Source organism: Cinclus cinclus, chromosome 1, assembly GCF_963662255.1.
Source record: "Cinclus cinclus chromosome 1, bCinCin1.1, whole genome shotgun sequence".
NCBI classification, from domain to species: domain Eukaryota; kingdom Metazoa; phylum Chordata; class Aves; order Passeriformes; family Cinclidae; genus Cinclus; species Cinclus cinclus.
Window position 1 is genome coordinate 62,982,980 of NC_085046.1, and position 15,074 is coordinate 62,998,053.

The 15,074-nt window shown below is 43.0% G+C and overlaps 1 protein-coding gene across 1 annotated transcript; it reads left to right on the forward strand.

Moving 5' to 3' along the window:
• The first annotated feature begins 2,591 nt into the window (after positions 1-2,591).
• Positions 2,592-14,560, forward strand: CD83 (CD83 molecule). Its single transcript, XM_062498804.1, has 5 exons — positions 2,592-2,634; positions 2,763-2,893; positions 12,233-12,449; positions 12,561-12,664; positions 14,402-14,560. The coding sequence occupies exons 1-5, from the start codon at positions 2,592-2,594 to the stop codon at positions 14,558-14,560; spliced, it is 654 nt and encodes a 217-aa protein (XP_062354788.1).
• Positions 14,561-15,074: the final 514 nt, after the last annotated feature.

Consider the following 15,074-nt stretch of genomic DNA (forward strand, 5'->3'; position numbering starts at 1 on the left):
TCAAGGGCTCGTGGTTGCTGTAGTGAGTGGTGCAGGCAGGGGAAGGAGAGCAAAAGGCAATAGGACACACTGTACAAAGCAGGTCTCATTATGTCCACAGAGCAATGCATTTAATGATAAACTTCCACTTATTCACCTAACTGTGCAATTCCTGCAGTTGCTGAGGGTCCTCAAAGATGTGGATCTGTTTCTCATGGAGAAGGCTGACAGGCAATCACTACCTCTTCAATCTTCAATCCCACACCTGGACCCATGCTGCAGAGCTCCCATTGCTTCCACTGCTCAGTGAATCTCTTCCAGGGCTCCAGAGACAATAGACTTGATATTTGAAACCATAGAAAGGATATTAAAAGTTAGGATGGAAAGTACAGCCCAGTTCAAAGTTTCCCTAAAGAAAAAATCTCTACCAGGGAAAATTTAGAAACCAAATTATTTCTCCTTTCCTAACAAAGGGAGTTTCAGTTTTTGTTGTTTTGTATCTTGCTCTCCTGCTTCACGCAGTGCGCTGTGGAACAGCAGATGAGTTTGCAAATACTTCTGCAGGAAAAGGGTTGTTTTCCTTGAAGTTATGCCTGTCCTGGAGGGAAAACCCCTGTGTTTTTAAGAGCCCTGTATTTTAACTAACTGAGGAAGAATGTTGTTTAACATCACCCTGGCAAGTGTGTGTGTGGTATGGACATTTCCCAGCGCTGAAGCCTGGCCCTTTATGCTTACCTTCAGTGCACTTCTGTGTGGGCAAACTTGTGAGCCTAAGCTCAGGCTTGCCACAGCCCCCCTGGCTGCTGCTGGCCAGGCCACCAGGGGAAGGGCTGCTGTGGGCTGACCCACAGCAAGGGCAGAGCTTGCTGTTGTTTGCTCATGGGGGCTTCCTTGTGATGGAAAGGGAGACAGAGACAGGTTGTGCCTCTTTACGGGTTTGTGAAGGATAAACGTAGCTCTGCAGGACTCACAGAAAGAGGCCCTTGGGTGAAAGTTGAGTGCCCTTCCTGGAGATGGGCTTGATGTGTGACTGACACATGGGGGCAGAAAATCATCATTTTAGTGAAGAACAGATGTGAAATGTATTAACTGGAGCCCTCTTCTCTCCAAGATTCAACACTCACCCCGCCCCCCCCCTCCAATTCTATCTTCTCAAGGACTCTATTATTTCACACAGGAGAAAGCAGTGATTTTCTCTCACTCTCAGGAGAACCACTGGGTTTTATATTTCACTTGTACTTTCTAAGTAATAGATTGAAGTCCTGGTCCTTGAAACCAGAAAACATAAAGAGAAAAATAAGGCTTAGAGCTGTTACATTTACCATTATGGTCAATGAAGAGAGAAGCAAAAAAGCTTTAAAAATAAGTGGGCTATTTAAACAGTGAGGTCCCCAATGAAATTGCTGTCTGACTTTCTTCACAGAACAAACTGGAGTTTCCAAAACTGGAGTTTCCCATCTGAGTAGGACTTTTGCATGATGAACACTTCTCAAACTGACTTCTCACAAAGTTTTCTAGAGATGATTTGGATTTAGGGTGTCCAGACTGGAGTGGCTTCCAGAGCCCTGGTTTTGAAAAGGGGCTGACTATACATTCTCCACCCATCAAATCTTAATCCCCCCACCCCTCCCCTAAATAGTTTCTCTCCATGATGATCTCGGTAGCCTAAAGACATCAACCACAATGATAGGCTGAAAATAACATCAGCAACTTTCAGTTTCAGGATTTGCAAATGCTTCTCTGATCGACCTTGGACTTCCTCAAAAATTCTCCAGGGGTAAATGGCTCTCACAGATCACAGGGAAAGGATTTCCCCTCCCCCCTCCAGATATCTAGAGGGGATGTCCAAATAGTTCATCTTCTGGGAGCTGCCTTGACTTTTTTCCAGGATGAAATATTCCAGCATATAATTTGTAAAGTTGTGACACTCCAGATGCCTTCGTTTGCCTTGAAAATAACAAAATATGTTAAGAAGAGATAATGTTCTAGCTCATGTGTGCCTACCTGCAGAGTTAAATGTGTAACTCTATTGAAATACAGTTCGTTTTATCAGCCACGCTGATAATTCCTGTTTAGCCCTTAGCTCCAAGTCAAAGTGTTTCCATGGCGCTGTGACCTGAGGTCTTAAATGTGGTTTCAGAAATGTCACATCATAAGGCCAGCCTTTGCACAGGCACTGTGCTCTTAGAGCTGCAGAGAGAAGGTTGAGGGGGGATTTTGAGCTGACAAGCCCTTTCCCCTGACATTTTGTCACTCAAGAGATATTTGCTCAGTGCTGATTTTGATGGCCTTCACACCAACCCACAGTGCCCCTCGGTCACCTTAACTCTGTTCAGATCAATACAGAGGGAGAGAAAAAAAGAAAAAAGGGAGGCGAGTTGCTATCAGTGCAAGTGCTTGCAGAAATGGGAGTGGCCTCACAGATTTAAGGGGAGAAGCCTTGGTTCATACATGTAGGGATTTTCCCTATGACGAAAAACCTCAAGATAAGTCTGGGGGATTCCCCAGTCTGCCTTCAGAAATATCACTCTAAAAGCAGTCACAGCTTCACTCTGCTCTCACAGTCCATCTTGCACGCTGTTGCTGCTCTGTGATCTGGAGCAATAAAAGCCATGTCTTTGGGAGTCTGTGCTCTGCTCATCATCCTGTGCAATGGTAAGTGGGCAGCCCCGCAATTTTCCTTCTGGTCTTTCATGTTTGTTTTGTGGGGATATGTTTTGGGAAGACAGGAAGGAGTGTGTAAGCAATCTCTTTTAAAGGTGATGTTTACCTGTGCTTTGCAGTTTGGTGCTTGATCCGTGGGACTTCTGTGATGATCCCAGATGTTGCTGTGAGGTGTGCTGAGGAAGTGGTGCTGCCCTGTAAGGCGCTTCAGGACTCCTCAATCTCCTACCAGACAGCGTCTTGGTATAAAGTAAGAAAAAAGCCTAAGTTACTGGAGTAGTCTGCTTTGCTTTCCTACCTGATACTGGCTTGTCTTGTATGAAATGGGTTGCTTTCTGCAGAGGAACTCTCCTGTTAGTGCCGCAGAGGGAAGGCAGCACGGCAAACTTTTGAGCTGACCATGGGGAACAGGCCTCTTCCATGTCATTGGAGACAGGCTATTTGACCGTGATTCCCTGAATTGGCCTGCTTTTCTATCTGATTATTGCTGGCTTCTGCGGATCAAAATTTAGGTGATGCCCAATGTACAACCTGACAAATACTACTGCAAAGAGAACTCTTTCAGGATTTTCTTCATAGGAAAAGAAAAAAGGTATTTAACTTTGCTATATCAATGATGTTGCTCTTGCTTAATCCCCTCTAAATAGGAGAATATTTTTTTCCTTTGAAATAGAAGAACTAAAAAAGTGCTCGCTATTCTTTAGGAAGATTTGACCTAGTGGGGTGGGCGTAAGGGCAGGGTGTGAGCAGAAGGCAGATGGAGAGCTCATCCATTCCCCACTCCCAGCCATACACTCCTGATGCTTATCATGGGCCACTCCTGGTGGTCCTCTTGTTAGCTGTTAAGTCAACTCTCTGTTGCTTGTTATAATAGTGGAAAATCAATCCGTGAATAAAGATTTTGCGGGTTACAGGGCTGAATTACTTTCCCATGTGATGTTAGAGCAATGGAAGGGAAGAGGAAAAAAACCCTATTTACGGGTGTTGAAAACCGTTAATTTATCTCTGCCAGAACCTAAAGCCACAGCCTTGGCTTCCTCAGTTCGGTCACATACAGTTTTAAACTCATTTCCTATAATAAACCAACAGCGTTTGTTATTAGATGCAGCTTGTGAGGTTGAAACTTGCAATGCATCTGAGTTCCATTGCTGGTACAACAATGAGCATGTGCCTACAGACTAGAGGACAACTGCACCTCAAAAGAGCTGTTTTGAACATCTGACTGCCAACCCATCAAGTGCAGCATCTTTTTCTAAACTATTGAACTAAGTACAGGTGGTAGACAGAGAGAATAATGCTTTTAGCTGAACTTTACTATGGGATATGGAATATGAGTCAACTTATTATTTTTTGTTTTCTGCCTCAAAAGCTGTATAAGGATCTGTATTTCCCATCTGGATATGTGCTAATATTGAAGGCTCCCTTTCTCTCACAGTGTCCAGGAAGGGCAGGGAGCTCATGGAAGGCAAACCATGCTGTCTGGTGGACCTAGAGGAGTTGAGCAGAAGTGGTAGGGGGTGGGGGAGGAATAAACAGAAAGGCTGAGTAGATCCCAGGAAAGTTTCCCCCATAGCATGTTGACTTGTTGGAAGTCAACAGAAACAAAAGCAGGCTGAAGTGTAGGGGTCCTCCAGAAGCACGTTCTTCCCCAAATTCAGTGGGAGTTGGGAGAGCCAAGCAGCAAACAGCAGCCAAAAGCCATTCCCTGATGAAGACTTATAAGGAAAGCCTATAAACCCAATTCTGTGTTGCCCTGTAGCAGTTTGCAGTTCCACCTGAGCACTAAATGACTGCAAATGCATAGGAGGGTGATATTTGATGGTGTCTTTTGTGGGGGCCCTCTCTGGTGCTGCTTCCCCTTGCAGCAGACATGATGTCACAGTCTAGAGTTCCACTGCACGTCCCCTGCTCTGTCCCTACAATCCCTGCTCTCGCCATAGTCTCCTTGTTCTTCCTGCTTCAACTGCTTTGCTCAGGAAAAGATTGGCTTTCCAGCGTCCAGCATGACAGAACCTCTCACTTATTTCCTCTTCTGGCACAAAAAGTAACAAAAGTCTTGCTAATGTCAGCTCTTGCCACAGTCCTCAGGGTCTGATGGCACCAACCATGGTACTGCAGTCTTCTGTTTGCTTGTCCCATGAGAGAGGTGGCAAGTGGGGACAGGCAGGCAGTGACACCAGCCCAAGTCACAGCTGCAGCTGTATTAGGAAAAGCAGAGTGCCGAATCTAAAAAGCCTGATTCTCCATGGGGAAAAACAATCTAGGCTCAGTGTTTTGTGCTGAACCAATACTTCTACTTGTGGGGCTAGCTAAATAAGCAACAGCTTGAAGATCTTTCTCCTCCCATCCCTACACTCTCACTCTGTGCTGCTGTCCCCACTCAACACTGCACAGGAGGGTGATGGAATAGTAGCACACTCCACCATTCCCTCACCCAACACAGGTAATTACTCTGTTATTTAAAAACAACTATTGAAGGATTAATCAATAAACACCACATATAACCCCAAAGGACTAATTAAAAGGTAATTGCAACAAATTGTATGAAATTTCAGGCCGTAAAGTTCAAGCAGCTGTTAGGCGAAATCTTTTGTGTGAGGTCACTTTGAACTGTGAAGTAAATGCAAGCAATTAACCTTTGCTTCTGTTGCTTTAAAAAAAATCATGGTGGCAATGTTACGGTGCTGCTTGTGCAGCTGTTTGCACAGGGTGAATGTTCTGTGACCAAGCCCCTCCTTTCCACTGGCACCTCTGTGTACTCAGACCAGTTAAGGGCCAGTTTGTTACAATCTGCTAAAAAACAAAGGTTGTAATTCAGAAGTATTTGCTGTATAGAGAAATAATTGTCTAATAGAGTTAATATTCTGGTGTCAAAATCCAACTGAGTGCAATAAAGAAGGTTTGCATTCAATTCCTTTGCTTTTGGTAATGTCTCATACTGAAAAAAAAAAAATAGCATGGAAGCATGGATGTGTTTGACCTGCTGTGCATCCAGGATCATTGGAGCTAAATTATTATTATGCAGGAAGTTACCTGTGGAAGTAGTTCTGTGCAGAATCAGGACCACAGTTAGTCCGCTCGGACAAAATGATTTTTACTTTAAAAGATATGAAGTAGGCTGGCTGAACACACTGGGGAGAAGGTAGAGCACCACGTCCTCTTCCAGCCTGATGCAGCTCTCATTCAATTCACTATGAGACCGTGGAAAAGAATTAGTAATGATGATAGTCTTAAAGTACGGTACGTTCTTAGGAGTGCTGGGCAGCCTGGATGCCATAAACCCTTATATGAGCAGTGTGGAAGTTTGCCAGCTGAGAACTGAAAACTGGGTCTTCTTTGCCTAAGCCCCCAGGTGCTGGGAAGTGTCTGTGGAAATGCTGGTTTGAATCTCTAGGGCCCACCTACAAGACAGGAATCTGGGCAATGGAACTTTACTTATCTTTCTGCCTTGTGGGACTGTTGAAAACGGAACAGTTTCTTTTTGTGCAATACATTGAAAATGAGAACCACTTTGTAAACCCCCATAATTATCACTTTAAATCCAGTTTGAAAATCAAGTTTAAACACACACAAATAAAATCCCGGTGGATATTACACTATTTGCTTCATATGATAGACAGAAGAGTCTTAATCTAAAAGAAATCTTGAGGAAGAGGAAAGAAGGCTGTGCTTCAATTGAGAGAAATCTGTTAACTTTATAGCACTTCCCTGAAAGATATAAAATTATGGCAGAATAAGAGGGGGAAGTCATATAAAAAATAAAAATAAACATTTTAGACATATAATATTGGCTGTACTTTCCTTCAAAGGAAACTACTTTTGCTAAAACTGCATAGCTGTGATATATTAGCATAGGCAAATACTTCCTAAATTACTTCAGCTGAATTTTTAACCTAAGCAAAGAAATGCAGTCCAATGCTCCTCAGACATCTATTCATCCCCAAGCAGTTTCATCACATTGATGATTTAGACAGGAAGGGAGCAGTGGAAATGATTTAATGACCAAAACAATTCTTTTGTCTGACATGAGCTAAGGCTGGATGCCCTTAGCTAAAAAATATCAAACCAAGCCAAACCAACTAAACAATAAAGACTCTGTGTGAGTCAAGGGGCTTTTCCAGCTGGCTCATATGTCACACATAGTTCCTTCACTGGTGTTTTGGGGTTGGATTTTGGATTTTCTTTCCTCATTCCCCCTCCCCCCACCCCCTTTTTACAGCACACTTTGAGTTCACTCACATGTGCCCACAATTTATGTATGTTATTTTCAAATTTAAGTTTGGTATGTCTACATGACATTATATAGGAACCATATGGATGCACCCTTAGCATTAATAGAATGTGGAAGCATTTTTGTGATGAAAAATATACCTATTATGCAGTTTCAGCTCAGTTGTGTTTCATTACATGTTGGCTATTGGGCATTGCCAGAATTCTATGTATTTTGCTTCAGAAAATAAATTCCTTCTGGCCGTTATGTAGATTTTTAACTCTCTATAACAGTCAGAAATTTCAACTTGGCCATTATGCCTGGCATAATTTTAAACAATACCATTTTTACAATTATCTCACCCTCACTAGAAAATAATCTGATGTTAATATGTTCCACCTTTAAACTGACATCTGTTTTGGACCTCAACCAGTTTTGCTGAAATAAAAAATTTCTTCTATGGGAAAAGTGGTTTATATTGGCACTTTGATTTACCTGGAAGACAGTGTACCACCTTAGTGTGGGAAAAGTTTGACAAGAATAGGTATTTAATGAGAGCAGAGAACATGAGTTAATGTGAGAACTGCTTACTCTCACATAGTCATGATAAAACTAAATATTAATTGATTAGCTGGGTGTGAGCACTACAGCATGGGTGAATTGCCCATTTATTTACTACCATGTGATGTTCTAGCAGTTTTCAAAACCACAGCTAAAACTTAGCCAGCTAGAACTGAGCAAAGTGTTCCTCCTCCTTCTTCCACCTTGTTTTTAGTTCTCTGAAAAAGAAGTACTTGCTGACGAGCGCTTACATTTTGGGGGCCTTGTTATTCTACCTATTTCCCATAATTCATCCAGTCAGAGAACAGATATATATCCATTCAGTGGTATTTTCAAGCAAACATATCACCACCAGTGTTCTTATCAAAAAGCTGTGGGCTAGGAGAAACTTAATAGAAATCAGTCAGTTGACTAGAGAATGTATGTAGGAGAATCACAACCTCTTCAGACCATGTGTTTCCAAGATTTTGGGAACTAGAATAACTTTAAATTAAACACACTAAAAACTGACATCTACAGCTGGCTCTTCAAGGCTGTGTCCAGTTTAGTCCTGAAAATCTCAAAGGATGGAGATTCCATATCCTTTCTGGGCAGGCCATTCAACCTGTTAAGCCACCCCTACAGTAAAAAGGATTTTTCTTTTGCTTTCTTTTGACTGAATTTCAGTCCTTGCCCATTGCCTCTTTTCTTTTCTCTGAAGGCCACTGAGAAGATTCCAGCTTCAGTTTCTATAGCCCCCTGTTAATCAGGTTGAATCAATACTAGTAAGATGATCCTGAGCCTGGTCTCCTCCAGGCTGAGCTATCTCTTCCACCTTCTGCTCCTGTCAGGAGCTCCAAGATATTATTCATCCAGGTGCTCCATTCATCTTTGTGACCCTTCACTGGACTCCCTCCAGTGAAGGAGGGATATGGCCATGCCTGTCTTGCCCTGGGAGCCCAGCACAGAGCCCAGCACTCTAGGGTGTCTCAGCAGGGGCTGAACAGAGGGGAAGGATCATCTCACTTCAGCATCTGCTGAAGATATTCTGCCAGGTGATTTCTGAAAATCTGCCACAGACATTGCTGAAGGACAATGCACATGTGACATTAAACATAAACTCACAATTCTTCTGTTTTTTTAAAAATTTTTTAATGGGTAGTTTTATGCAGATAGGCAGAATTATGTTGCCAGCAAGTCCCTGTTCCACAGCAAAATTCTGGGGGAATTAACACCCAGCAAACTGCATGGTAAGAAGGCCCTTTTTATAAAAATAGATTTAGTGGAATTTTCTATCTGTCCCCACACAAGTCAAGATTTGCCTTTTGAATCTTGGTCAAGCCATTAGCAGGAAACATGGGAGAAGGAACTGATCTCCTACGTTTTCTCCTCTAATTGGATGTGGGGAGCAGGGGAAGCTGCCATGCTGCAGTTTGCTCAGCAGTGAGGTGTAAGGGAAGCCAAACACAAATGAAACGTGGGAAGAAAAGATTTTTTTCACTGATTAAAGAAGAAGATGATCCCTGCACAAGTGGATTGCTGTCTCTGGCAGCGCTGCTTTGATCCCCCTAAGCTTGTGTGGAATTAATTAGGTAAAACCCCCAGCATTTACCTTGGGCTGTGGTATCACCTGAAGGACACTTGGCATGAATTAGGGCTGGTTTATCATAGAAGCTTGAGCCGCAAAATGATCTGTCCAGTGAGAGAGACTGCCAAGTGATTCACAGGAGGTGGCAAGCAAAGTGGCATTTTTGTAATTCTAATTAAATTTGGGGTGGGAAAGAGGTTGTCTTGAATAGAGCAAGAGGCAGAACGATGACCTTACTTACTGAACATCTCATGGGCTTCCTTTTATGCGGCTGGGATATGAGGGTGCACTCTGCAAATTCACTCAGATTTTTTCTCGCTATGTAGAGAATTTAAAAAGGGAGGGGGTTAGTTTGTGTTGTTTTTTGTTTGTTTCTTTTTGTTTAGTTTCTCTTTTTTGTTTTGTTTTGAAATAAGATGACAGGACATAAGATTGCTGTAGAAAAAGGCTTGATTCAGGTATCAGAGAAAAGGCTGCTGTGACCTCTGAGTAGGGGTGGATGCACTGCCTGCAGAGGCTGGAAAAATGCCACCAGATGTCTCTGCAGCCTAAAAAATGTTGGAATGCTCCTGGGCACACAGCACCCCTGCAGACTGCCTTGCTTGCCCTTGCCCTTCAGCAATGAGATTTAATGGAGGAAAAAAGGTGTGCAAACCCCGAATTAAACCCACACAAATGACCCCTTCCTCCTCCTCCCCAAACTCAAGGTTCACAACCCCCGTCCAGATCACCAGTGGTTTCTCTGCAAGTGAGGGAGCCCGATGAGGCCACAAAGTAACTTTTTCTTCTTGTTTTGGGGAAAAGCATGTTAGTGCTGTTTCATGATGCTGCTTTGCCTTACAGAGAGCATGTCGAAGGCAAAATACTGACAGTCTTGTCTGCGGGGTCACAGTCATTGTGCTTGCAACAGCAACCAAGCACCTTAAAAAGCTTTGGAGGCAATAATCAATCCTATCCCTCACTGCTCCCATGAAATGGGAAGTTAAATCATTTACCCAAAATCTCACTTGGAATAAGTGCATGGTCAGGCATGGGATGCATGGACTTAATTGAGTTCTTCCTAATATGAACAGTGCTGATTGCAATTGCATACAGAAAGATCAAAGTGTTTTCTCATTCCCAGATCTCAGCCGCAAGAATCACACCACCATTTACCACCCAAGACAGCAATTATTTATGCTGCCAGTAAATGAAAGGAAAAAACAAAACAAAAAAATTCCTAAACAAATCTAATTTTTTTGTGTGTAGCTCAGACCTCCTATCTGCAATTTAGGGCAATGCAAAGGGCAGCCAGGCTGGTTCCTTTTATTGCCCCGTAGGCAGTTTTAAATTTCACTGGGGAAGGGGGTGGTAAGGGAAGGGAGAGTGGCAAAAATTAGATCTGAGGGAGGTCAACTATATCCACTTAACTACTATTGACCTAGTTGTAACCAGAGCTGAGCCCAGCCTGGGTATTGGAATTCCTCTGGCCACATCTCCGACAATGCGCAAGGCCTGAAAATACCTAAATCCCTGTAGCACAGTGAAGTCCTTACAGCCTGAAAACCACCATACTTTCTGCTTGTCTTGTAGCTGCTTGGGGCTGAGTGTAATAAGAGAGAGAAGCTGTTGTAAATTTACTGGGGGATTAAGGGAAAGATTCTTCCTTCTTTCTGGGTAAAGTGTGGAAAGCCCCAGGAAATTACTGCTGTGTTTCAGTTGATGCACTAAAAAACGCAAAACTTTTCTGAGAAAGAATCATTACAATTAAGGAAATCTTGTGCTTAGTCTCATTCTTCAGTTCCTGAAAAGTTCCCCAAACTGCAGTTTGTTTTACATCATTTTAGGCTGCAAAATAGCAATGTATAAGGGAGCATCAGACCCATACTTCTCTCCAGACTATTGAGTGTGCTTTCCCCCTGCAAACCCATGAAAGGCAAACCAGATACTCCTAGCCTCAGTATGGGAAAGTTGTGTTAATTTTAGTAACTTACAGTGTAACTGGTATACCCTGATGCAGTAGCTATGCTGATAGAAAGCAAGCACCAACATATGACCCAAAAATGTGTCTATTAAAATAAAATAATAATAATAATAAAAAAGCCTTGGCTTACATTAGTTATATGTTTGGCTGAAATGCTGAGCCTTGGACTTATGAGCTGGCTCTGGCTCTGCAGGTCCACAGAAAGATTGAATTCCTTACTTGGGAAACCTTTATGGAAGGCATGCTGCCTCGAATCCCAGGGAGCAACTTCGATGAATGAGAATGGACACAGGCTAATTCAAACCCTTCTTCCATCTTTCAAATCAGCTTAGTGATTTCTCTTTTCTTGGTGGTTCCCAGCCAATTGTCATTTTCAGTGCATCCTATCGCCCTGCAGTATGAGCTGTTCTGGGAATACACTTCATTCCTCCAGCAGCCTCTCAGCAAAGCCAAGGAATGTAGCTCTTCTGGTTACAATTAAGAAATTCAACATACAAATACTCCCCAAGTGCAGCAGAACCTGCTTGTGACCTTCACACAACCGAATCTGTAGGAGTTGAAGCAATTTTTTGTTCTTTGGTTCCAGTCATGAGTGGAAGGGAGGGAAGTGGGGTGGGGGGAAAACTTCCATTCCTCCAGAGAGGCAGCATGGTTTCAGGGGTCAGCTACACAGAAACTGGCACAGGAAAGTGCAGTTTCCAGGGCTGCATTCCCACAGGGAACTCTGGGCTGTGGAGCAGCTGGGAGGATTCCAGCCAGTGCTTGGCAGAGCCCTCGTGCAGTGGCACATTTGGTGGGTGAGCAGGTTTAATTGTCACCTCTGCATGGCAGAAGGTGTGCTGGCAGGGCAAGCACAGGCAGCAGCAGGGCTTCCCTGTCTGCTGCCATGCTCTCCTGGCCACCTCTTGTCTCCAGAGCCACCACTAAGCACCTGGGTAGGGCTGCCCCTTGCTGCCTCTGCTCCATCTGCATGGACTGTCTCTGTCTGAACTCTTCTGGGGTCTCTGCTACCCCTGCCTTCTGTCATGTTGCTGTCCAGGTGAGGCAGCTTAAGAAGTTATTACAGAATAGTTCTGTAATTCCTATTTATAGACAGAGTCCATTTAAGCAAGGCCCCATATACTTTTGGATTGCAAGCATGAACATATTAAATGGGTTTGAGGTTGTGTTCCCCTGCCTCTCTTCAGCCTCTGCATTTTCAGCTATAAGCCAGCTTTAAAATTTTCTTTACCCTAAAACTGAGGATGATACTGTTGCCCAAGAAGAGAAATATATTTGTGTTTTCCAGATGGCTGGAGACCGTGAAGGTATAGCATGGGAAGTCCTTGATGTGGAATCTCACTATCCACGAGAATCTGGGGGGTCCTTGGAGCTCTCCAATGACACCTCCTTTTCACTGAGGATCACAAACGCTACCAGCTGGAACAGTGGGACGTACAAGTGCACTTTGCGGGGGCAGAATGGAGAAGGCAACCTGACCAGCACAGTCACATTAAAAGTAACAGGTACAGTGGAGAGATTTGACTGTCCCATGCTCTGCATGGCTTGTCAGGAAGGTAAATTTCAAAATATTTTACAAGCTTGGGAGCAATGTAACACCTTACTTTACATTTTAGGTTGCCCTGGAATAGGAGAGGACAAACTAAAGAAATACAAAGGCGAGCTCTTCATGCTGACTTGCCTTGGGATTTTTTACTTGCTGCTCATCTTCTTTACTTGTGTAAGTAGTTCCCTTTCTCATGAGCAAAGAAACAATACCAACCAAAATACCCTCACTCATTTTCTCTGTTAGCACTTCTTTAACACAGCTGGTCTGAACTTGGTGTCTGTACTTAATTTATGATTTAACTCAGGTACATGAGAATGGAGTTCCAAAGAAAGAGAGCTGTGCCCTGATCTAACTCTGGTCTAACTCAAACCATCAGTTATTTTCCTGCACTGTCACTGCTTCCAATTGCTCTGTGTAAACTACATATCAGTTTAAGGGCACAGCAACATGTCTTCTGGTTTAGTACCTGGGAACAGCATTTGTCCAAGGTGGAGCCCTTCCCCACCTATGGAATTGCTCTGTGGGGTGGCATGATTGTCATGTCCAAGTCCACCTGCTTTTTGCCTCAGTTTCCACACTCGTAAATTGGTGACAACCCCATGTCAGACAAGCATTTTTGTGAAGTCAAGTCTTTCTTGTTAAACAGACATTTTAAAATACATGGAGAAAAGCCTCACTGGGGAATTTATCCATACCTTTACTAATGGCTGGTAGCTCTGGGAAAGGAAGGAAGAGGAGATACTTGGGAAGCTCACTCCACAGAAGAACTATGCTTTGGGTGCAGTGGCAGTGAAGTCAACCCCTTCACATGGAGGTTTGCACCTCCTGGCTCAGAGGCAGCAGGAATCTTAGGTGCCAGTACAGTGCAGCACTGGCTGCATTTGTAATAAAAACCAAACCAAAATCATCCCCAGTATTTTGGGAGGTCAGATTTAACTTTTGCTGCCTGTTTCATATTTGCCTTCTTGTTTTGCTCCTCAGCAGATGAATCATAACTGTTGATCAGAACGTATCTAATTAGGCTGCACTAAATGTAGCTTTCTGTATATCTTCAGGGAGCAATTAAATTTATGCCTGTCTCTTTTTTAGATTGACAATTCTGCCAGTAATTTGTGCCATTCAGACCAAAGTTTGATGAGATAAGTCTTGTAGGAATTTGTTAGGATGGAAGTATGAAAGCAAGGATAGCACTCAGAAGAGACAGATGCCCCATGTTCTCAGTGTCCTGAAATAATTTCAGATCTCTATGGAAATCTCTCCTTCCCTTACATAAAAAAAGGTCCCAGTTTTAGTGGTGCAGTTATAAAAAGCAGAGCGGTGTAGTGAGGATAATCGCTCTGGTGGAATTACATGTATCTTACTTTTGGGTGAGGCCCTGTCTCAGGTATCAACCTAGCTTTCATCAGAATTTAATATCGACCTGATCTCACAACTGAGGTTCATTATTTAAAATGCCTGTTAAGTTCTTACAGGTTGCCTTGTCCTCTTCTGTAGTGAAGATTGTGCCTTATCTCCACTAAACTCAACAGCGTCATTCACTTTACAACTGGTTGGCAGGACTGGGGCTTTACTTTGACAACTTGATAAAAATATTTCAGGCACTGGCTTGCATTGAAGGCAGGTGGAAGCACACTTGCAATAGGTTGGTGCAAGGCCTGTTGAGATGAAAATGTGAATCAAATATAAATTTCTTTTTTGACTAAGGCTTTTGTACTACAAAGTTCATTGGTTTAGCAAGAAGCAGCAGCTTTTATTGGTACTGGGTGCTTTCAGTGACAAACAAATGGGAAACGTGTAATGAGCTATGGTTAGCAAAGAGGAAAAGGAAAACCTTCAAAAGATGCTTTTTTAAAAAAACTGCCTTTCACAGGAATTCTCAGTTTTAAGTTTTTGTGTTTTCTCTTTTAGACATGTCTAAGAAAAGAGAGTATGTCTCCCAGTTATCAAAAACCCAGACCAGATATGAAGCACATGCTCACCCTCATCAACGTACACGAAATAACAACTTTCCAGCATTTAAAGAGTGACAGCAGTTGCAAAAATGAGCTTCCTTCAAGTTCTGTTTAAGTTGACGTTGATGGCTCTCTGGACTCATCAGTAAACACAAGCTGGATGGCTGAGTGGTATGGAGAGGAAATAAATGCTAATGTATGGTCTCTTCAGAACAGCCTAAAAGTACAGGTACCTTGTCAGCAACCTGCTTGTGTGGAACAAGCCTTCAGCAAGCCCTGTTATGCACTATGGTAACTTTTGAGAGTTAGTCAGCTAAGAAACACCTTTACAACTACATGACATGTCACAATGCTGTTATGAGGTTGGTATCAAATTTCACTCTGCTGTGAAGCCCTCTTTTTCTGAGCAAGAATATGCTCCTAATATGGAGACTGAGTTATAGGGAGGCCATGGCTGTGCAAAACCAGCAGGTGAAGCTGTTCACTGGACTGTTAATCTAAGCTTCAATGAGACTGTTAATCTTAAATAAGAATGAAGAAGACTTGTGATATTAAGGACATGGAAGATTACTTATTGTGTGGTTTACAAAACAAGGAGCCAAACGTATGCAACAGTTATATCAGCCAGG